At 38.4% G+C, this 22,198-nt stretch overlaps 1 protein-coding gene across 1 annotated transcript in view; it reads left to right on the forward strand.

Moving 5' to 3' along the window:
* Positions 1-21,576, forward strand: part of Rb1 (RB transcriptional corepressor 1) — a 199,842-nt gene extending 178,266 nt beyond the window's left edge. Inside the window, exons 21-27 of the mRNA XM_045145284.1 lie at positions 7,188-7,292; positions 8,394-8,507; positions 8,611-8,774; positions 14,167-14,197; positions 16,953-17,095; positions 17,736-17,785; positions 19,836-21,576. Of these exons, the coding sequence (XP_045001219.1) occupies positions 7,188-7,292; positions 8,394-8,507; positions 8,611-8,774; positions 14,167-14,197; positions 16,953-17,095; positions 17,736-17,785; positions 19,836-19,909 (681 nt within the window). The 3' untranslated portion in view covers positions 19,910-21,576. The remainder of the gene's footprint in view (positions 1-7,187; positions 7,293-8,393; positions 8,508-8,610; positions 8,775-14,166; positions 14,198-16,952; positions 17,096-17,735; positions 17,786-19,835) is intronic.
* Positions 21,577-22,198: the final 622 nt, after the last annotated feature.

The following is a 22,198-nucleotide window of genomic DNA, read 5'->3' on the forward strand; positions in this document are numbered from 1 at the left end:
ATAGTGTATGTACAGTCATGTTGATACCATCATTAGCCTCTTCCCTGTCCTCCCCCCTCCACAGGAACCCTCCTTATTGGGGAATATGGGTCTTGCTTTGTGGGGCTAGCTATCAGTTATGGGTAAGAGGCAATGTCTGTGTGCATAATTACCCAACTTATGGTTCTAACAATCTTTCTGCCACCTCTTCCACAAATTTCCCTGAACCATGTTGGGTTTGTTTTAGGTCTACTTCAGTGATAAGGTCTTGGGAGCCTCTGTGTCCCTGGATATCTGGTTTGGTAGGAGTTGGTTATTCTCTGTGTCTACCTCCTTCACCCTTGTGCTGGTGCCAGGTTCACCAAGAAAGCCTCACTCTTGTTCATTTCCCCAATTATTCTTGGTTTCAGCTGGGGCCCTGTTGAGGTATAATGGGCTGATTCTCTCCTCAGAATCTGTGTCCATCTGAAAAGGAGAAGCAAATTCTCCAGTGAAGTCAGCATCAGATAAATGGGATAACCATTATTATTTTAGAGAGAATTTAATATATGTAGGCCCTCTTGTAGCCCATGATTAATGATTGGTGGGAGCTTGATAGTGGAGAGCCAGCTCATTTTCTGAATATGATTCTGACTTGTTTCCCAGCTCCAGCTATGGGTTCCATTCCACTGAACAGATCAGTTAATCAAATCACAAGTAGATGGTTACCCAACATGTCTGTGTGCCAATATTGCACTTGTATTAGCATCAGGTCAAGTTGTTTGCTGCTGATTTGCTTAGATCATGAGTTGCTTGGACAGATGTTGGTCATTTTCCTCCATTTGCTCATGGAGCATAATAACAGCATATGGTGTCTTCAGCGTCAGGGTCTGTGGTAGTTTGATTCAGGTGTCCCCCATAAACTTAGGTGTTCTGAATGCTGGGTTTCCAGCTGATGGATATTTGGGAATTAATGCCTCCTGGAGGGAGTGTATTCTTGGGGCAGGCTTATGGGTGTTATAGTCAGTTTCCCCGTGCCAGTGTTTGGCACACTCTCATGTTTCTATTGTCCACCTTATGTTGGCCAGGGGGCAATATCCCCCCTCTGTTCATGCCATCATTTTCCCATGCTATAGTGGAGTTTCCCTTTCAAGCCTGTAAGCTAAAATAAACCTCTTTTTCCCACAAGCTGCTCTTGGTTGGGTGATTTCTACCAGCAATGTGAACCTGACTGCAATAGTAAAGTGGTACCGAGGAGTGGGATTGCTGCTAGACACCTGACTGTGTGGCTTTGGCCCTTTGGAGCTGATTTTCAAGAGGAATGTGGGAGGATTTCAAACCTTGGCCTAAGAGATGCCTTGCAGTGCTGTAAGTACAGCTTGATGGACTGTTCTGGTCTGAGCTGCAAGACCTGAATGCTGTAAGAACTATGGACTGTGAGGTTTGGCTTATGAGGGTAAGAAAGAGCTTTGCTTGGATTGGGCTAACAGTTTGTGTGAGAAGCTTGCTCTAATGATCATGTTCTGAGAAGTTGTGCAGGGTTGCTTTGCATAGAAATGAACTGGTGTGAGCAGAAGGATATGGCACAGAAAGAAAAATCTTTGGGTGAACTGCTGCCTGTTCAACTGCAACTGAGAGATTACAACCTTTGAGATTGGGTCAGCTGATCTGCACTGGGGCAGCAGGAAGAATGTTGATTCTTTTGAAGGGGCCTACATGGTCAAGGAGTGTGCTGTTCTTCAAAGTCTGCTTTATTCCCCCCTGGATTAACAAATTGGCACCCTATCTGGTATTGTGGAGTATAAGAAATGCAGAAAAGAGAGTGTCATTGAGTTTGCAACACTGTCTTGTGATTTGGAAATGGTCATGGGTAGTGTGAAGCGGTTTTGTTGGTTGCTTGCATGGAGACTCCATGGAGCAGTGAGGATGAATTGTAGATTGCAGTAGAGACCCAGTGGAGGTGACAGGACCATGAGATGGTTGCTAAGGAGAGCTGCCAACCCCAATGAAGTTTTCCAGGACTGTGAGTAGCCTAGCTGGAGGGGCAGAATTAGAATGCCAGACATTTGTTGCTGGTAAGAATTATCAGACTTGGAGATTTGTCACTGGCTAGAGTTGTTGGACTTGAAACTACAGAGTTTGTGTTTGCCTGGTTGTTTTAAATCTTGTATTGGTTGAATGTTTCTTTGCTATGCCCAGTGCCATCTTTTGCAGTGTGAATATTTATTCTGTGCCATTATGGGATTTTTGAGGTTATTTTTTGGTATAATGGGTCAATTAAAAGATTTTGGACTATGGGGATGTATGAACATCATTGGAATTGATAAAAACTACAGGCCTTTTAAAGTTAGATTAATTCATTGCATTTTACATCATGTATGGTCATCAGTTTTGGGGGGCCAGGGGCAGAATGTGGTGGTTTGATTCAGGTGTTCCCCATAAACTTAGGTGTTCTGAATGCTAGGTTCCCAGCTGATAGATATTTGGGAATTAATGCTTCCTGAAGGGAGTGTATTGTTGGGGGTGGGTTTATGGATGTTATAGCCATTTTCCCCATGCCAATGTTTGGCACACTCTCCTGTTGTTATTATCCACCTTATGTTGGCCAGGGGTTCTGTTCATGCCATCATTTTCCCATGCCATCGTTGAGCTTCCCCCTCGAGCCTGTAAGCCAAACTAAACCTCTGTTTTTTTTTTTTTTTGTTTGTTTGTTTTTTTTTTTTTTTTTAACCACAAGCTGTTCTTGGCTGGGTGACCTTTACCAGCATTGCGAACCTGACTGCAACAGGGTTTTACCACTAACCTTTGGTGGGTCATCAAGTACTATGACAGAAATGTGTCTTCTTTTGGGAAACCTTTTAAGTCTTGATCAACAGCTCATTGTGGATGTTAACCACATTTTTGCACTGGGAGTTACAGGCCAGTGCCAAGGAAAGGAAAAAAATATATATAGGTAATATAAAAGAGATAAAGAGAAGAGGGAGGTAGGGAGGGAGAGAGAGAAAAAAGAAACAGGAGAAGATTAAGGTTAGTCTTTATCTTACCCTCTCCAGGGCCCTGTGTGATTCAGGTGCTCCATGTAAGGACCTGATGAGGGTTCAACCATTTAGTCTGTCTTTTAGGATGTGTATTATGGTACCATTGCCATATGGGCCCAGTTTTATGTGCCCCACCCCTACCCTTACCCTCCCTCCTGCCCCACCCTCCCTATTGTCTGGTCATGGAGATGCTTATTGGGTATGTCAGCATCTCAGGCCTATTCAGGTTAGGAGCCACAGATGAGTGAGACCATGCACTGATTATCATTCTGTGATTGAGTGAGTTTGCTGAGGATGATCTATACCAGGTTCAACTATTTTTCTTCAAATTTCATTGTGTCATTTTTCCTTACTGCTGTGTAGAATTCCATCATGTAGATATACCACATCTTGGTTTTTCATTTGTCTAATGATGGACATCTGGGTTGATTCCAGCTCTTAGCTGTTATGAATTGAGTAGCTGTAAACATGGTTGAGCAAATCTGTTTAAAGTGAGGCATGGAGCTTTTAGAGTAAATGTCCAGTAAGGAAATAAATGGGTCTGTTGGTAACTCTATAGTCATCCTTTTTAGGAGTCTCCATATTGCTTTCTAAAGTGGTTGTAACATCTTACATTACCAGCAACAGTGAATGATAGTTCCGATTTCTCCACAACCTCACCAGCATTTGTTGTCATTTGATTCTTTAATGTTTGTTATACTTACTGGGGTAAGGTGGAATCACATAGTTGTTATAATTTCCATTTCCCTAATAATTAAGGATGATGAAAATTTTCTTAAGTTTGTGTTTGCCATTTGTATTTTCCCCTTTGACAACTGCCTGGCCAGTTCTTTGCCCTATTTTGTGAGTGAATTGTTTGGCTTTGAATTGTTTAGGTTTTTTTGAGTTCTTTGTAGGTTCTAGAAATTAGGCCTCTGTCAGTTGTATATCTGGAGAAATTTTTCAACCATTCTCTGGGTAATCTGTTGGCTCTGCTTATTGTACAGTTTTCTGTGATGAAACTTTTCAGCTTCATAAGATCCCAGTGGTTGATTGTTTAAGTTTTTGAGCTACTGGGGTTTTTGTTCAGGAAGTCTTTTCCCATTCCTATATCATGGAAAGATCCTCCTATTGTTTCTTGCAGTAGTTGCCAAGTTTCCAGTCTTATATAGAAGTCTTTGATCCAGTTTGACTTGATTTTTGTGCATTGTGAAATTAGTGGATTGAGTTTCATTTACCTGTATAAGGTTATCCAGTTTGTCCAGCACCATTTGTTGAAGATGCGGTCTTTACTCCAGCCTACATTGTTAGAGCATTTGTCAAATATCTAGTAGCTTTTGTTACTTGATGCAAAGTCTGGGTCCTCCATTATGTTCCATTGGTCTATAATCCTTTTTGTTTGCAAGTACCATGCTGTTTTTTTATTACTATAGCTTTGTAATATAGCTTTAGATCAGGTATGGTGATGCCTCCAGAGGTGTTTCTTTTGCTGAGGATATGTTTGGATATCCGAGGCCTTCTATTTTGAATTTTGTTATCATTTTTTCTATCTCTGTGAAGAACAGTGTTGGGATTATAATTGGAATTGCATTAACTCTGTATATTGCCTTTGGTAAGATTGCCATTTTCCCAATGTTAATTCTGCCTATCCAGGAACATGGAAGGTCTTTCCATTTTCTCAAGTCATCCTCAAAATTTTTTTGAATGGTTTTATATTTTCATTGTATAGGTCTTTCACATTCTTGGTTACTGTATTGAGGTTTTATTTATTTTGTTGCTATTGAGAATGGGACAATGTCATTTCTTTCTCTGTATCTTTGTCTTTTGCATATAGGAAGGCTACTGATTTTTGTGCATTGATTTTGTGTCCTGCTCCTTTGCTGAAGGAGTTAATCACCTTTAAGAGTTTTGAGATGTAGGTTCTCAGGTCTCTTATTTATAGAATCATGTCATCTATGAATAGGGCTAACTTCCTTTCCAATTTGTATCCATTTTATTTCCTTCTCCTGACTTATTGCTTGAGCTAGGACTTCCATCACTGAGGTAAGAGTGTATACCCCTGTCTTGTTCCTGATCTCAATGGGAATTCCTTCCGTCTCTCCCCACTAAGTATTATTTGGTCTTTAGGAGCTTTATATATAGTCTTTATTATGTTGAGATATAAACTGTCCATGCTTATTCTCTCAGCACTAGCCTACTGTGTAGGGAGGTGAGGCTTAGCAGCAAGTGGGAATGTGTTTGCATGTGGAAGTACCCTGGCGGCAGGCTATCCTGCTAGCCTGGGTCGGTAAACTGGGGTGGAAAGTGGTGGTGGAAAGTGGGATGGTGTTCCTGTGTAGAGGTCCCCTGGGGGAATGCTAGCCTGCTGCCCTGGGTCCACACACAGGGACTGGGGCAGGCTGAGTTCTCATGTAGAGTTCTGTGGTGGTGGGATCTGCTAGGGGGGGAAGAGGGGACACTAGCCTGCTGGCCCGGGTTTATGCATGGGAATGGGGGCAGCAGTAAGTGGGAGGTTGTTTGCCCACTTGGAGGTCCCCTGGGGGAATGCTAGCCTGCTGGCCTGGGTCCATACTCAGGGGTGGGGGGCTGGTGGCAAGTAGGATGGTATTGGCAAGAATGGATGCATGTAGCCTGGGTCCCCTTACTGCAGTTAGTACAGGAGGAACCTGACCTGGGACTATGGCTAGGACAGCTGCTTGAGGGGGTTGGGGGTCTGGTGGGCTAGTGGAGAGTGTGGCAAGCAGATTCCCTTTTTGTACTCCTCAGTGCCCTCCCATAGGAGGTCTATTTTAGTCTGCTCACCCCTAAAAGACCCAATGAATGCTCATGTTGCATTTTCTTCCCTGGGAGGTGTAGTGCAGTTAGGTGAACACCATTTTGACTGAAAGTCCCCTCTTTCTTTTTTGAAAGTTAGTATTGGTAGTTAGTGTAGTTCTATGAATTTTTCTGTTTCATCTTTATTTACTCTACTTTATAGAATAAGAGAAGCAGAAGTTTTCTGGTCACAAAGAATCATTTTTCCAATCTTATTTTTACACAAAAGTATGTTTTTATTGAAATCTAATGTGTCATATGGAAAAATCTATTTGTCATAAGGATGTACCCTAGTGAAAATTCAATAATTTCACTCATCTAACCTGCATCAGTTCAAGAATCAGAACATGTTCAACAATGCAGAAGCCTTTTGTACTCTTTCTGTCACTACCACCTTCTTGTCAACATCAGCTTTATTCAATGTTTTTTATCTGATAGTTTGAAACTCTTCACATTTGACTTTTTCTAAAGTACTAGTCATGCAGTTAACCAGTTCCAGTATCAACACTTCTCTTTTGGCAGATATTTGGGAATAGAAGCCAAAGTTAGGGTAATTTATAAACTAGATCATTGATCCTGAGTAATGAGAGTTAACTGTTCATATTTTATTCCTTAAACACTAAAGTATTTGGTTTAAACATTTCACATGCTCCAGTTCACCATGGAAAAAAAAATAACCATAGGAAAAATTAAATTTCCTTCTTTAAGGGTAAAAGGAAGATGATGGTACCTTTTGGTACACATGTGTAGATTATGTATGATGCATTGTATGTGTGGTGCATGCACATGTGTGTACAGATTATGTGTGGTGTATACATATGTGTGTACAGATATGCATGTCCTGTGTGCATACAGGAGAATCTCTTTTCACACATCTACATGTTTCATTAAGGTTAATCTCACTCTACCCAAGGCTGCTGCTTTCACCATTTTTCTTCCAGTCAGCAAGCCCCAGCAATTCTCTGTTCTCTGCCTCCAAAAAGACTAGGCTTACAGATGTGTGTGGAGACACACATCTTTTTATCTGGGTGTTGTGAAACTGAATTCAAGTGATCTCAGGCCATCATGCTTGCACAACAATCATTCTTATTTTAATTTTTTTCTTTTTTCTTTTAGGGAGAGAGAGAGAGAGGGAGGGAGGAGAGACAGTTGGCATGCCAGGGCCTAAGCAACTGCAATAAAACTCCAGATGCTTGGGCCACCTAGTGGGCATGTGTAACCTTGCACTTGTCTCATCCTGAGGTCTGGCTAACATGGGATCTGGAAAATAGAACATTGGTCCTTAGGCTTCTCAGGCAAGCTCCTTAACCACAGAGCCATCTCTCCAAACCCAAATAGTACTTTCAAAACAAGACTACCATGTGATAAATCTCTGACTATATCACCTTTATTTGCTAGATTATGATGTGTTCTATGTATGGCATATGCAAAGTGAAGAATATAGATCTTAAATTCAAAATCATTGTGACAGCATACAAAGATCTTCCTCATGCTGTTCAGGAGGTAGGTAATCTTTCATTGTAATGTTTTTTTTAATAACTTCATATTTATAATATAGATAATTTTAGTCACTAATTAAGTTATATAATTTACTTTTATATTATTAATTTTTTGTAACTAAAATGGAATTAGAAAGGTAAGACAAATCATCAAAATTTATAGGTTAAATTAATAAATGAGCAATTCCATATCTGTATAATGAGAATATTTTTATAATAAATGTAATTAATAAGGGAGTACATATTCTTCTAAGTTTTCCATAGGAAAATCCAGTGTAAATGCACCTTATAAAAACATAATAAAAACTTTCAGTGTAAACACATTTCATGTTCCTGGTTTAACTTGCCTACAGAGAAGCAGTTATGGTAAAACACATTTGTGTGACACATGGTCTTCTTCAGCAGGTAACTTCTGGCCTTTTCCAGTTATCAGTGGGGTTTTTAAAAGTAATACAAACCACATTGCTTTTATTTATATGCTTGGAGTTAGTTTCTCAGTCCAGTCATTTAAATTAGAGACAACCTATAAAATTCCTGTAATCTTACCTAACTAAATTTTACATCACACATGGTGGCATCCTGTACTTTGGAGGCTGTTTAAAGAGTGGGAACATGAGTTCAGAGTTCAGGGACAAGATCCTGTCTATAAAAATAAAACAAAAATAAATCAATAAAATTTAATTAAAATCTAACTGCAAAATAAAAATGCTTTTGCTAAATTCCTGAGTCTTACAGTGCAGTAGTTCATACTTCCTGAACGCTTTAGATTTAAAGAATGCTGGGCAGTAGGCCATGGAATAAAGTCTACATATCAGGGGCTTTTTCTCAGCCATGGCCCTTTGCATCCCATGGTGTATACCTCTCTTGCAGGATGGCCAGCTGTTCCATTTCTGGCTGCATGACTCTTCTCTGGATCTCTTTGTGACATTTCATTTTGTGTAGAACATCTATAAACCAAGCCTTAAGGTTTTATGAGTCTACTATTTCCTATATAAAATGTATAGTGAATGAAAAGTATTAAAACTGTTAAAAGAGAAAATTTGAAGAGAAAAATTTATAAACTCCTTTAACAAGTATTTTTTTTATTATTATTATTCTTCCACAGACATTCAAACGTGTTTTGATTAGAGAGGAGGAGTATGATTCCATCATAGTATTCTATAACTCAGTTTTCATGCAGAGACTGAAAACAAATATTTTACAGTATGCTTCCACCAGGGTATGTTGAAATTATCCTTCAGCTGGGGAAACTTAATGATAATAATGGACCCCATGGAACTAAAACATCAAATCAACATTCTACTTGCTTGTTTTTTCTCTAGCCTCCTACCTTGTCACCAATACCTCACATTCCTCGAAGCCCTTACAAGTTTTCCAGTTCACCCTTACGGATTCCTGGGGGTAACATCTATATATCACCTCTGAAGAGCCCTTACAAACTTTCAGAAGGTCTGCCAACACCAACAAAAATGACTCCAAGATCAAGGTTGGTATTTTCCCCTTAGGGAAGTACTAAGAAATGATAATGAGCTGATTATATTGTAATGTAAACATTTCTTGTTTGAAATCAGCTAGACTCTTAAAGTTCTGATTTCTTTATTCATATTCATTAAATGGGAAAAATAAAATCTATTTACTTGGATGGTTTTGCAAATGTAGTCATCAACTTTCACAGCTGAGAGGGGTCTCTTCTTTTTTAAGCAATCAATACACAAGTTTTGTTGGATGCTTTAAAAACAATTTGATATTTTTCTAGGTAATCAACAAAGTAGACCATTTTATTTTACAAATATTTATTCCGAATTTTCTACTAGCAAACTGTTAGAGCTGATAAAAACCCATAGCCATATAGCAGGATACAAAATAAATACACAGAAATCAGTAGCCTTCATATATGCTAATAACAAACACACAGAGGATGAAATCAGAGAATCACTGCCATTTACAATTGCATCAAAAAAATAAAGTACCTTGGAATAAACCTAACCAAGGAAGTGAAAAATCTCTACAATAAGAACTTTAAAACTCTCAAGCGAGAAATTGCAGAAGACACTAGAAAGTGGAAAAACATCCCTTGTTCCTGGATTGGAAGAATCAATATTGTGAAAATGGCAATCATACCAAAAGCAAATCTACACATTTAATGCAATCCCTATGAAAATTCCAAAGGCTTTCTTCATGGAAATAGAAAAAACAATCCAAAAATTCATTTGGAATCTCAAAAAACCTCGAATATCTAAAATAATACTGAGCAACAAAAATAAGGCTGGTGGTATCACCATACCTGATTTTAACCTATACTACAGAGCCATAGTAACAAAAACAGCATGGTACTGACACAAAAACAGACATGTAGATCAGTGGAACAGAATATAGGACCCAGACATAAGTCCAGGTACCTATAGCCACCTGATATTTGATAAAAATGCCAAAAACACTCATGGGAGAAAAGACCGCCTCTTCAGCAAATGGTGTTGGGAAAACTGGATATATATCTGTAGAAGGATGAAAATACATTCTTCTCTCTCTCCATGCACAAGAATTAAGTCCAAATGGATTAAAGACCTTAACATCAGACCTGAAACTCTGAAGCTGCTAGAGAAAAAATTAGGGGAAACCCTTCAACATATTGGTCTTGGCAAAGACTTTACAACCCCAATTCCTCAGGCAATAAAACCACAGATTAATCTCTAGGACCTCATGAAATTACAAAGATTTTGCACTGCAAAGGAAACAGTGAATAAAGCAAAGAGGCAACCTACAGAATGGGAAAAAATCTTCACCAGCTATATATCTGATAGAGGATTAGTACCTAGGATATACAAAGAACTCAAAAAGTTAAATAATAAGGAATCAAATAAGCCAATAAAAAATGGGCTATGGAGCTAAATAGAGCATTCTCAAAGGAAGAAATATGGATGGCATATAAGCGTCTAAAAAAATGTTCTACATCACTAGTCCTCAGGGAAATGCAGCTTAAAACTACATTGAGGTTCCATCTCACTCCTGTCAGATTGGCCACCATCATGAAAACAAATGATCATAAATGTTGGCAGGGATGTGGAAAAAGAGGAACCCTTCTACACTGCTGGTGGGAATGCAGTCTGGTCCAGCATTTGTGGAAATCAGTGTGGAGGTTCCTAAAACAGGTAAAGATTGATCTGCCATATGACCCAGCTATAGCACTCCTAGGCATATATCCAAAGGACTCATCTCTTTTCCTTAGAAGTACGTGCTCAACCATGTTTATTGCTGCTCAGTTCATAACAGCTGGGAAATGGAGCCAGCCTAGATGTCCCTCAACTGATGAGTAGATAATGAAGATGTGGTACATTTATACAATGGAGTTTACTCAGTGGTAAAGAAAAATGAAGTTATGAATGTTGCAGAAAAATGGATGGATCTGGAAAGGATTATACTAAGTGAGGTAACCCAGGCCCAGAAAGCCAAGTGCCACATGTTCTCCCTCATATGTGGATCCTAGGTACAGATGATTGGGCTTCTGCATGAGAAGGAAAGTACTTAGTAGCAGAGGCCAGTAAGTTAAAATGGAGATATAAAGGGAAGAGAAAGGAAGGGAGGGTTGTACTTAATAGGTTGGTATTGTATATATGTAAGTATAATTATTGATATCTGGAGGTAATATGATGGGGAATGGAATTTCAAAGGGAAAAGTGCCGGGGGGAGAGGGTATTACCATGAGATAATTTTTATTATCATGGAAAATGTTAATAAAAATTGTGAAAAGATAAAAAATAAATAGGCAGGTATCATTTAAAAAAAGAATATTTATTCTGAATTTACTGTATTTTCTGCAGACTCTTTTTATGGACCTTATTCATTTTGCTTATCATCAAAACAGAGAAGGCCCATTAAATGTAGATGACTTGGTTAAGCATTAAGAAGCCCTCCCTTAATTCTGTGTAAGGTTTCTTAAATACATCAGGCAGGTCTCTCTTGCTCTTTCAGAAGAGTGTGAAGCTGCTTCTGGACAACTGCAAATCATCTCAAATCTTTATGGAGTTATTTTAACAATGATGTTTTTCAGCTTTATTATCAAGAATAAATTATAGCTAGACCTGATAGCAAATGCCTATAATCTTACTACTTAAATTTTTTTCTTTTGTCGTCTTGGGGCTAGAACCCAAAAACTTCTTCATACTAGGCCTTGCAGTCAGGTTCACATTGCTGGCAGAAATCACCTGACCAAGAGCACCTATTGGAAAAAAGGGGTTTATTTTGGCTTATAAGAGACCCTGTCTTGGGTAGCGAAGCTCCATGAAGCAGGGGAAAACAATGGCATGAGCAGAAGGTGGATATCACCCCCGGTCCAACCAAAGGTGGACAATAGCAACAGGAGAGTGTGCCAAACACTGACAAGGAGACACTGGCTATAATACCCATAAGCCCACCCCAACAATATCCTGGCTCCAGGAAGCATTAATTCCCAGATCTCCATCAGCTGATAACCTAGCATTCAGAACACCTAAATTTATGGAGGACACCTGAATCAAACCACCACATTCTACCCTTGATAACAAGCCATAATGTAAAATGCAATGCATTTAGTCCATCTTTAAAAGTCCCCATAGTTTTTATCAATCCTAATGATGTTCAAACATTCCCATAATCCATGGTCCATAATACCAAAAAAAAACAAACAAACAAACCCAAACGCATAATGGTACAGAATAAACATTCACACTGCATTAGGCATAGCAAAGAAATATTCAGACAGTACAAGATTTAAAACAACCAGGGCAAACATCAAACTCTGTACCTACAAGTCCAACAACTCTAGTCAATGATAGGTGTCCAAGTCTGATAATTGTAACCACTGCCAAGTCTCTGGAGTTCCATTCTGCCCCTGCACACAGTCCTGGAAAACTTCATTGGGGCTGGCAGCTCCTTAGCAGCCACTTCATGATCCTGGCATCTCCACTGGGTCTTCACTGTAATCCATGGTTCATCCTCATGGCTCCATCAGGTCTCCATGCAGGCACCCAGCAAACCTGCTTCACACTGCCCATGGCTGTTTCCAAAACACAAGACTGCACTGCAAACTCAATGACCCTCTCTTTCCCGCATTTCTTATACTCCATAATACCAGGAGGTGTGCCAATTTGTTAATCCAGGGGAGAATAAAGCAGACTTTGAAGAATAGGACACCCCTTCAGCATTCTGGCACCTTCAAATGACTGTATTCTTTCTGTTGTCCCAAAGTAGGTCAGCTGGCCCAATCTCAATGGTTGTAATCTCAATTGCAGTGGAACAGGCAGCAGTTTCAGCCTAAAGATTTCTTTCTGTGCCATATCCCTCTGCTCACATCAGTTCATTTTTATGTAATGTAACCCTGAACAACTTCTCAGGACATGGCCATAACAGCAAGCCTTTCACACAAACTTCTTCTAGTCCAGTCCAGGCAAAGCTCTTTCTTACCCTCACAAGCCAAACCTCACAGTCTGTAGTTCTTACTGCATTCACGTCTTTCAACTCTGACCAGAACAGTCTATCAAGCTGTACTTACAGCACTGAAAGGCATCTCTTAGGCCAAGGTTTCAAATCCTTCCACAATCCTCTTGAAAATCAGCTCCAGAAAGCCAAATCTACACAGTCAGGTGTCTAGCAGCAATGCCAGTTTTGGTACCAACTTTACTATTGCAGTTAGGTTCACATTGCTGGCAGAAATCACCTAACCAAGAGCAGCTATTGGGGAAAAAAGCATTTATTTTGGCTGACAGACTAGAGGGGAAGCTCCATGATGGCATGAACAGAGAGGGTGGGCATCACCCACAGTCCAACATAATGTGGACAATAGCAACAGGAGACTGTGCCAAACATTGGCAAGGGGACAGTGGCTATAATATCCATAAGCCCACCCCCAACAATACACTGGTTCCAGGAGGCATTAATTCCCAAATATCCATCAGCTGAGAACCTAGCATTCAGATCACCTAAGTTTATGAGGGATACCTGGATCAAACCATCACACTAGGCAAGAACTCTATCACTGAGGCACATCCCAGAAATCTCAGCTACTTGGGAGGCTGAGGCAGGACAATCACAAGTTCAGAGCCTGCCTATGAAACTTAGACCCAATCTCAAAAAGTAAAAAGAAATTTGAAAATGTAGTTTAGTGTTACATGCACAAGGCCCTCAGTTCAATCCTTTGTGTATGCTGAGGGGGCAGGTGATAATGTTCAAATAAAGACTTAACAGAATGATAGGAATTTATGATTCTGTGATATAGCATCAGTAGCTTTTACTATATGTGAGTAGAGATGCTAATTTACTACATAATATATAGTATGTTATAATATAGTATGTAGTATAATTTGCTATATAATATGGATGCTAATTAAAATCTGATTATTAATTTATAAATTTGACCCAAATGTAAATTAAATTTTAAATGAAAACAAATTGAACAAAGTTTGGTGACTTACCTGTTGATTAATCAAGCACTAAGTAGAGGTAAACTTAAAACTTTTAAAAATCCTCTTGAGATATGAGCCTCTGCAGAGTATGTTTTGAAAACCTAGGGTCATTACATTGAACATAGAAGAGGGGACGAGATGTAGCTCAGTGGTAAACCACATACCTCACATGCTTAAAGCCCTGAGTTTGATCCCTAGCACCATAAGAAGTAACAAAAGCTAAACAATATCTGAGTACCTAAGTGTTTTTTTTTTTTTTCAAATCAGTACCATTATGGTAACATTTTAATGGATATAATTTTTTAGTGGTTCTGGGTATAACAAACCTTTGATCTGGTGTTTCTGATAGTTCAGAAGGATGTGTCTGTGTTCATCTTTGCACATTTACAAAATCTATATGTAATTTTCACTACTAATTTGTGTTTCATTTTAAATTGACAGAATCTTAGTCTCAATTGGTGAATCATTTGGGGTAAGTATTTTCTTTCTATCGAGTATCATGGCATGGACTATTAAGTAAGTCCTAAGTAACAACATGATACAGGTGCTTTTGTGTGCACTTATAGTATCCTTTATTTGGTGGTCTTGTAGTCAGGTATCTCTGTATTGACATCTGTAACTACGTTGCAGCCATAAAAGAAACTGAAGATCACTCAAATACCTTATTAGGCATATTAAAAAGAACTAGAAAACATAAATCCATCTTAGATGTTTTCAAATCAGATTTAATTTCAAATCATATTTATAATTGGTGAATTTACAATTTGCTTTGTAAACATTTCTCTTAGATGAAATAATGTATACGTATGTATTCATGAATTTTATGTATGTAAGCTACTTTTACTTACAACACTCTTGCCATCAAGAGTGTTGGTATGTTCTTCAACTCTCTGGGCACAACTGGTATTCTACAGTTCAAATCAGTTGGGCGCTGATTACCCAGTTAGAGTCCACAAACTCAGACTTTCTATAACACTTCTTGTTTGATCATTGGTGGGAAGGATTGACAGAGTTCTAGCAAACATTTTACTTGCTATTGACAGGTTATCCTAAAGGATGCAGATAAACAACCAGAAGAGAGAGCTAGAGTGAATTTTACAGGGGTCCCTACTTAGTATATGAGCTTTCCATCCCTGTATGGTCACCAGTTCCATCTTCTCCCAACACTGCAGCTGATGGATTTTTAGCAGCGGGTTCACAATACATACAAAGCCCACTTCCCACCCTGGATGTTACAGAGTATGGCTGGAAAATCCTATCTTCTAGTAATGCTTTTCATTTTGGTAATTAGATCCCATCCTGAAGCTGTCTTAGGGGTCTAAGAAGCTTCACTTTATTAGAACAAAAGAAGGTTTTACTTTCCTTATTTAGAAAATTCCAAGGGTTTAGGATCAGACACAGGAGACAAAGGCCAAATAAGCTTTCTTTGATGCCACATGTTTGCATATTATCTGATATAAATGTTTACAGTAGTTTTAAAATTCATTAACATATGAGTAGAATTAAGATACTCCAAAATGTATACACCATATCTATATATCTTACCTGCTGTCTGCTATCTAACTACAGTTCACCTTTTACTTACACATTCTTTCTCCCTTCCTCTCTCCCTTCATCCCTCCCTCCTTTTCTTTCTCTCTCCTCCTCTCAGACTTCTAACTTCAGGGATAGTCTTTCTCTGGTATATCAATTAACAATTGGTTACATGATTAGCCAGGTACAGCAGCACACATCTGTAATCCCAGCACTTACAAAGCTGAGGCTGGAGGATCATGAGTTCAGGGCCAGTCTGGGCTTTCATAGCTACATAGTGAGTTTTGGGCTAGCTTCGGCTATATAGAAAAACCCCGTCTTAGGAAAAAGAGCAGGGTAGAGGAGGTAATGAAGGAGAAGAGAAAAGAAATAAAAGAAATAGACAGGCCTAAGTTTGTATAACTAATTGCAAAAGTACATGTTACAGTTGTGACATCTTGTTTAAACTGGGCTACAGCTGTTAGGCTTAACAATGATATGGATTCATGCAAGTATAATTGGTACAAAATGACTAATTTTTTTACTTGACATAACCTCTAAAATAATTGATAAAATGCCTATTCTTTTGCATTTTATTTTAATAATTTATTAATTTATAAGCAGAGAGAAAAGATAAAGAGAATGAAGGAGAGAGATGAGAAACAGAGGGAAGAAGGAAAGGAGGGAGGGAGGGAGGGAGAGAAGGGGCACACCATGACCTCTTGTCACTGCAAATGAACTCCAGATGCATATGCCACTTTGTTTATCTGACTTTACATGGGTACTGGGGAATCAATTCTGGTCTGCCAGGCTTTGCAAGCAAGCACTTTTAACTGCTGAGCCATCTCCCCAGCCCTCACTTTGGTACTTCTTACATAACTTTTAAAAGTTTTGCTGTGGGCTGGAGAGATGGCTTAGCTGTTAAGGTACTTGCTAGCAAAGCCAGGTTTGATTCCTTATTACCCATGTAAATCCAGACACACAAAGTGACAAATGTGCCTGGAGTTTGTAGTGGCTAGAGGCCACAGTGCACCCATTCTCTCTCCTTCTTTCTCCTCTCAAATAAATAAGTAAATAAAATATTTTTTAAAGTTTTGTTGTGATGGTACTCTTCCTCAGAAGATTTCTCACATCATCTCCAGTAATATTGCCTGAACTAAAATCCTGAAGTCTTTTGGACATTTAATTTTTTTTTATTAAAAGCTTACAAATCAGCAACATTTCAAATGTTATTATCAGTGAGGGTTTATAAGATATAAACTATAGGAATTGTCAGCTTAACATCCATAAAGTAAACCAAAATGCCTTGTGATCTTTCCTTTCTTTGTATAATACCCTTATATAAAACTATCAAAAATAAGGTTCCAGAAAGCTGGCCCTCTTTGCTGCTTTGGGAAGGAAGCTCTGGTCTTGTGTGGGTAAATCCCAACAATGCTTGAGAGAATAGTCAGCTGATGAAGAAAGACTAGGAGCCTCATTGGAAAAGACAGGAGACAAGAGAACTAGGTATTAGAGTAAGTGTCTAATGAGGGCAGAATTGGCATAGTCATTCTAAGTTGATATTTAAATTTTTTATTTAGTCTAATAAGGCACAAAACTTATCCACATGAGATTACTTCTGCCTGATTTGTGGCCCACCTCAAAGTAAAATGTGCATCTTCTAACTTAAAAATATTGGTATTTACTGATTTAAAATAAATATCTCTGATTCATAGACATCTGAGAAGTTTCAGAAAATAAACCAGATGGTATGTAATAGTGACCGAGTGCTCAAGAGAAGTGCTGATGGGAGCATCCCTCCTAAACCACTGAAAAAACTACGTTTTGACATCGAGGGAGCTGATGAAGCTGATGGAAGGTAGGAACCCTGTGGCCTGAACAGCCCAGTCTCAGCACTGCTCCCAACTGCTCCAGTGGGATTTTATGTGCTATGTGGATGCTCAAAATAATGGGAATGAGTATAGCCCAAAGTAAAAAGCACCACGCAGTCCATATGCATGCATACAACAAAACTATTAAAAGCTATCTAAGAAGAACCAAAGTGAGGGTTAGAGAGATGACTCAGCAGTTAAAGGTGCTTGCTTGCAAAGCCTGGCAGACCAGAATTGATTCCCCAGTACCCATGTAAAGTCAGATAAACAAAGTGGCACATGCATCTGGAGTTCATTTGCAGTGACAAGAGGCCATGGTGTGTCCCTTCTGCTGAAATTCAGTGAAGATATCAAATGTTAATGGTCTGACCATTAAACCATTGATAATTTCATTAAATTTTAACATAAAAAGTTCTTACTCTTGAAAAATGCTAAATACTTTGCTTTTGTAAGAACCACTAGGAAATATTTAGGATCATAAATGTATGCCATTTTTATTTTATATAATAAATTCAAACAATTTAAAGCTACTCTAATACATAAAATGTCATAGAAAGTACCACACTTATCAGAAATTTGAGTTCTATTTAAGACATATGAAATAACTATTTATTTTTCAATCTTCAGTAAACATCTCCCAGGGGAGTCAAAATTTCAACTGAAATTGGCAGAAATGAGTAAGTATTTACCATCCCACCTTACATAAAGGAGAGAAATAATTGCTTTCATTGTATTTATTTCACTTCCTTCAAGTGGTAGACTTATTTGTGCATTTAAAATGTAATTGAATCAAGTGTATATTATTTGCCTTATATATATGTGGATTAAGTGTGTGATACAAGGTGAAGGTCATCAGCACCCTTCCCATAAACTTTATTACAAGAAGACTCATTCTGCACAGTGAGTTTTGCTGAAAAATACTCTTAAGACAGCCATACTATGATGAGGAGCTGTTCTGCAGTGGGAAGTACAGGAAATGGCAGAGGCTTTGCACATCTGGCCCTTATTTAAAGAATAATCTTTCAGGCTAGGGAGATAGCTCAATGAAGTAGTTGGCATGAGATCCCAAGTTCAATTCCCCAAACACCTATAAAGGAAGCCAGATATGGTGGTACACACCTGTTATCCCAGTATTGGGAAAGTGAACACATATGAGTCCCTGGAGCTCACTGGCCAGCCAGTCTAGTCTACTTGTTCCGGCTACTTCCAGACCAGTGTGAAACCCCATTTATAGCAAAAAGAGTGGATAGCTTCTGAGGAAAGACACACAGGCCTCTACACACATACACATAAACAAACACACATGTACCTGCTCACCCATGAACACACATATTCACAAAAAAAATAGGCTTTCATTCTTTTATTTTTGAACCTTCCTAATATACAGGCTTTAAAACAGTTTCCAGCAAAGTTTTTCATTACTGAAATCAGAGTTTTTCAAATAACATCAGGTCGTTTACCAGATTTCAATGGGATAGAGATTTGGAATGCCACTCGGGGATAGTGTTGCCTCGCATGTACAAGGCCCTGAGTTTGATCCCTAGCACCAAATAAACATATGAGGGACCTGGGGAGATTGCTCAGTGGTTTAGGTCCCTTGCTTACAAAGCCTGCAGGCCCAGGTTTGATTCCCTGATACCCACATAAAGCCAGATGCACAAAGTAGCACATGCATCAAATTTGCAGCAGCTGGAGACCCTTGCATTTCCATTCTTTCTTGCTCTATAATACATAAAAGTATTAAAAAAAAAAAAAAAGAAGTGCATGGGTAAGGTGGCCCATGCTTAAATAACTCCAGCAGTGGGAGATCACAAGAGAGCCATATTCAGTGTCACCACAGGGTACTGTTTAGGCAAGGTAGAAGGTGGTGGTGAAATGTTTAGATCTATTTTCTTTTACAAATGTGATTATTCTTTTTTTAAAAAATTATATATTTCTGTATTTATGGGCATGCCAGCATCTTTTACTGCTGCAAACAAATGTCCACCTGGCTCAAAGTGGGTACTGGAGAAATAAACCTAGGCTGACAGACTTTATAAGCAAGCACCTTTAGCCACTGAGCCATCTCTTCAGCCCTACAATTACTCTTTATGCCTCCCCACTCCAGTAAACTATACATAGTCCTCTGTGTGTGTTTTTTTATGTTAAAAATCCTATCTCAAGTATTTTTAAGTAATTTTAAATGTTAATTAGCAATTATGTCTTAAATGTCCATGCCAATGTAATTTTACAGTACCCACAACCCATCTCCAAACACAAGAAAATTCTTAGATTTTTAGAAAATATGTCACATGTTCTACAGACCCTTCGTTCTAAATTGCACAAGCACATGCTAAACCTGACCCCCTTGTGCAGCTAGGTTACCTGGGATCTAGGGCTTTGAACATGAGTCCTTAGGCTTTGCAGGCAAACACCTTACCATTAAGCTATCTATCCAACCCAGAAAAAAAGAAAAAATTAAGTTGAGGTAGGTATGGTGACAGATGCCTGTAATCACAGCACTCAAGAATCTTAGACAGAAGAAGTATTGAGTTCAATACCAGCCTGGGCTAGAGAGCAAAGCCCCACCTCAAAAATAAACAAATGATAAACTTTGGAGACTTGCTTCTTCAAGATTACAGTGCCATTGACTTGGCTTGAGCACAATATAAATAGCAAATATGGCAGGCCCTTGTTGGCCTATTAAATACTGTCAGCATTATTAATAGTCTTTCATCCTCCTTTCAGCATCTACTCGAACACGAATGCAAAAGCAGAAGATGAATGACAGCCTGGACACCTCACACAAAGAGGAACAGTGAAGGTCTCAGGATGCTGATGGACAGGGACACTGTCTCACCAATGTAACTAGTTCTCCCAGGTTCTGCCTATGGCTACATTGAACATCTCCAGCTCATTCAGTAGATGTGAAATGTGCAAATACAGGCTGAGAATTTGTGAGAGTGATTCCTAAGCCAGTTTTGATATTGCAGTTAATGGTATAGATATCGTTCTTATAGAAGATTGAAAATCTTGTGTAAATCATGCCATTTAAAACATTATAGCAGATTGTTTGTATTTCCAAAGTCTATTTGCTCTGCCTCATGACCAATGAGGCCGCTTCTGCTGTGGACCTGATAACCCACAACTTCTGACTACTTTGCCCTCCGTTGTAGAATATGTGTGATGTTTGCTCTTGTTTTTTATTAATTTAATTTATATTTTTTAATTTAACATGAATACCCTTAGAAAATGTGTCCTGTCTTCCATATGCAATTAGAATTGACTGTCCATTCACTCAAATTACCCTAAACTCTTGTAAAACTGATTATTGTAACAAACTTGGAAAACATGACTGATTTTACATATTAGATTTGTTTTTATACTGTTCTACTACTGAAACAGATTTCATACCTCAAAACATGTAATAACTTACTCAACTCATGCTTTCAAAGAGCACTGAGTACTCCAGGTTGTTGTTTTAACTATTGGAATCACTGAATTGAGGAGTACCATTTAGTACTTGAAAAGGCAGTCTGACCACAGCTTGGCTGCCCAGGAACCTAACAGTGTGTAACCTAAGTGCACTTTCTAACTTTCTGGGTCCTGAAGAATCAAGATACAAAGTAATCGTACTCATAAGCAGACTGTTATATATAGCAGCCTTACATGATTTTTTTCTTAGGTATTTGTCTAGTTGCATCTCAACAATTATTCTACCTTCCTCCCTTTGGGGAGATGTGTGTTTTCTCTAGAATAGTACATGTCTTCCAAGTATCTTTTGAACTGGCAGTTTCTTCATTTTTTAAAGTCAATGTGGTCTAACACTGGCCCTTCCAAAGCCACATTATTTCTAGTCTGACATTGCAAGTAATCAGAAGTGTTTCTAAGCTAGGCATTAATGTTTTTATCTGATTTTGTGCAACAGCTTCAGATTAAAAATAGGTGCATTAAAAAAAGAGGCACTCTGTCACGTCCTCCACTTAGAGGTGTATTTAAGCTATCTTGTGTAATTAACTTATTTAGAGATGTTATAATTTAAAATAGGCGGTATTTAAGGTAGCATCAGCTAGCATTTAGGAAACCACTTTGTCTAAACTCAGTTTTTGTTTTTTGTTTTTAAGAAACCTGGCCTTGTTAGAAATAGTTTTATTTTGGTCTCACCTGAGTTTCAGACTTACTATTTTGACAGTTAGAAAAACAACAGAGCTTTACTCCAATCCACTAAGTTTTGTATGACCACCACACAGATTAGTTGGGTTTTAGGTCAAGGTTTTACTAATACTTCTGGGTCTTTAATAAGCTCAAGGAGAAGTAGTGACACAACTTTAGGAATTTCAAAGAATCCATGTTAAGATTTCTTAAGGCTTCAGATATTGTGCTATTGCTTTTTTTGTACTTGTTAAAACTATGCCTTCAAAAATGCAGTGTTACTATTTTCTATAACTGATAGTTTGTCTATTTTAAAATAAATTAGTTGTTAAGAGCATTAATGGTTTTATGTTGTGGTTTTTGTATAGTTATGATCTAGGTCACTAAGTCAACCTTCAAAGGGGTTGTGAGACACTTTTTTTGTTTGTTATTTCCTGGCTCATGATATAAGCAATTTGATCTAGCATGTATACTGGCCATCACATGCTGCCCTTTACCAGAGGCCCAAAGATTAGGGCCTCCTGATCCTGGACTTGAACTTCCAAAACCATGAGTCCATAAAAGCTTTTTTTTTTCTGTTTTTGTTTTGTTTTTCAAGGTAGGGTCTCACTGTAGTCCAGGCTAACCTGGAATTGTTTGCATTTCCTATGTAGTCTTAGGCTGGCCTTGAACTCACCGTGATCAATCCTTGGTCTTCTGAGTGCTGGGATTAAAGGCTTGTGCTGCTGTGCCCAACCCTTTTTATAAATTGTCTCAGGTATTTAATTATAACATTGATGATTAATGCATATTGTTATACTATATAATGTATAAATGAGATCAAAATAAGCACTTTTACTATGAGAGCAGAATAGCCATAAATTCTCATAAATGTTTTTTTTTTGTGTCCATCACTTGGGGGCTATTCTGATATGTTGATGTGTAATAATAGTAACATAAAGGCTTAAGTTTGTTGTATG

Source organism: Jaculus jaculus, chromosome 3 (genome assembly GCF_020740685.1).
Source record: "Jaculus jaculus isolate mJacJac1 chromosome 3, mJacJac1.mat.Y.cur, whole genome shotgun sequence".
NCBI classification, from domain to species: Eukaryota; Metazoa; Chordata; class Mammalia; order Rodentia; family Dipodidae; genus Jaculus; species Jaculus jaculus.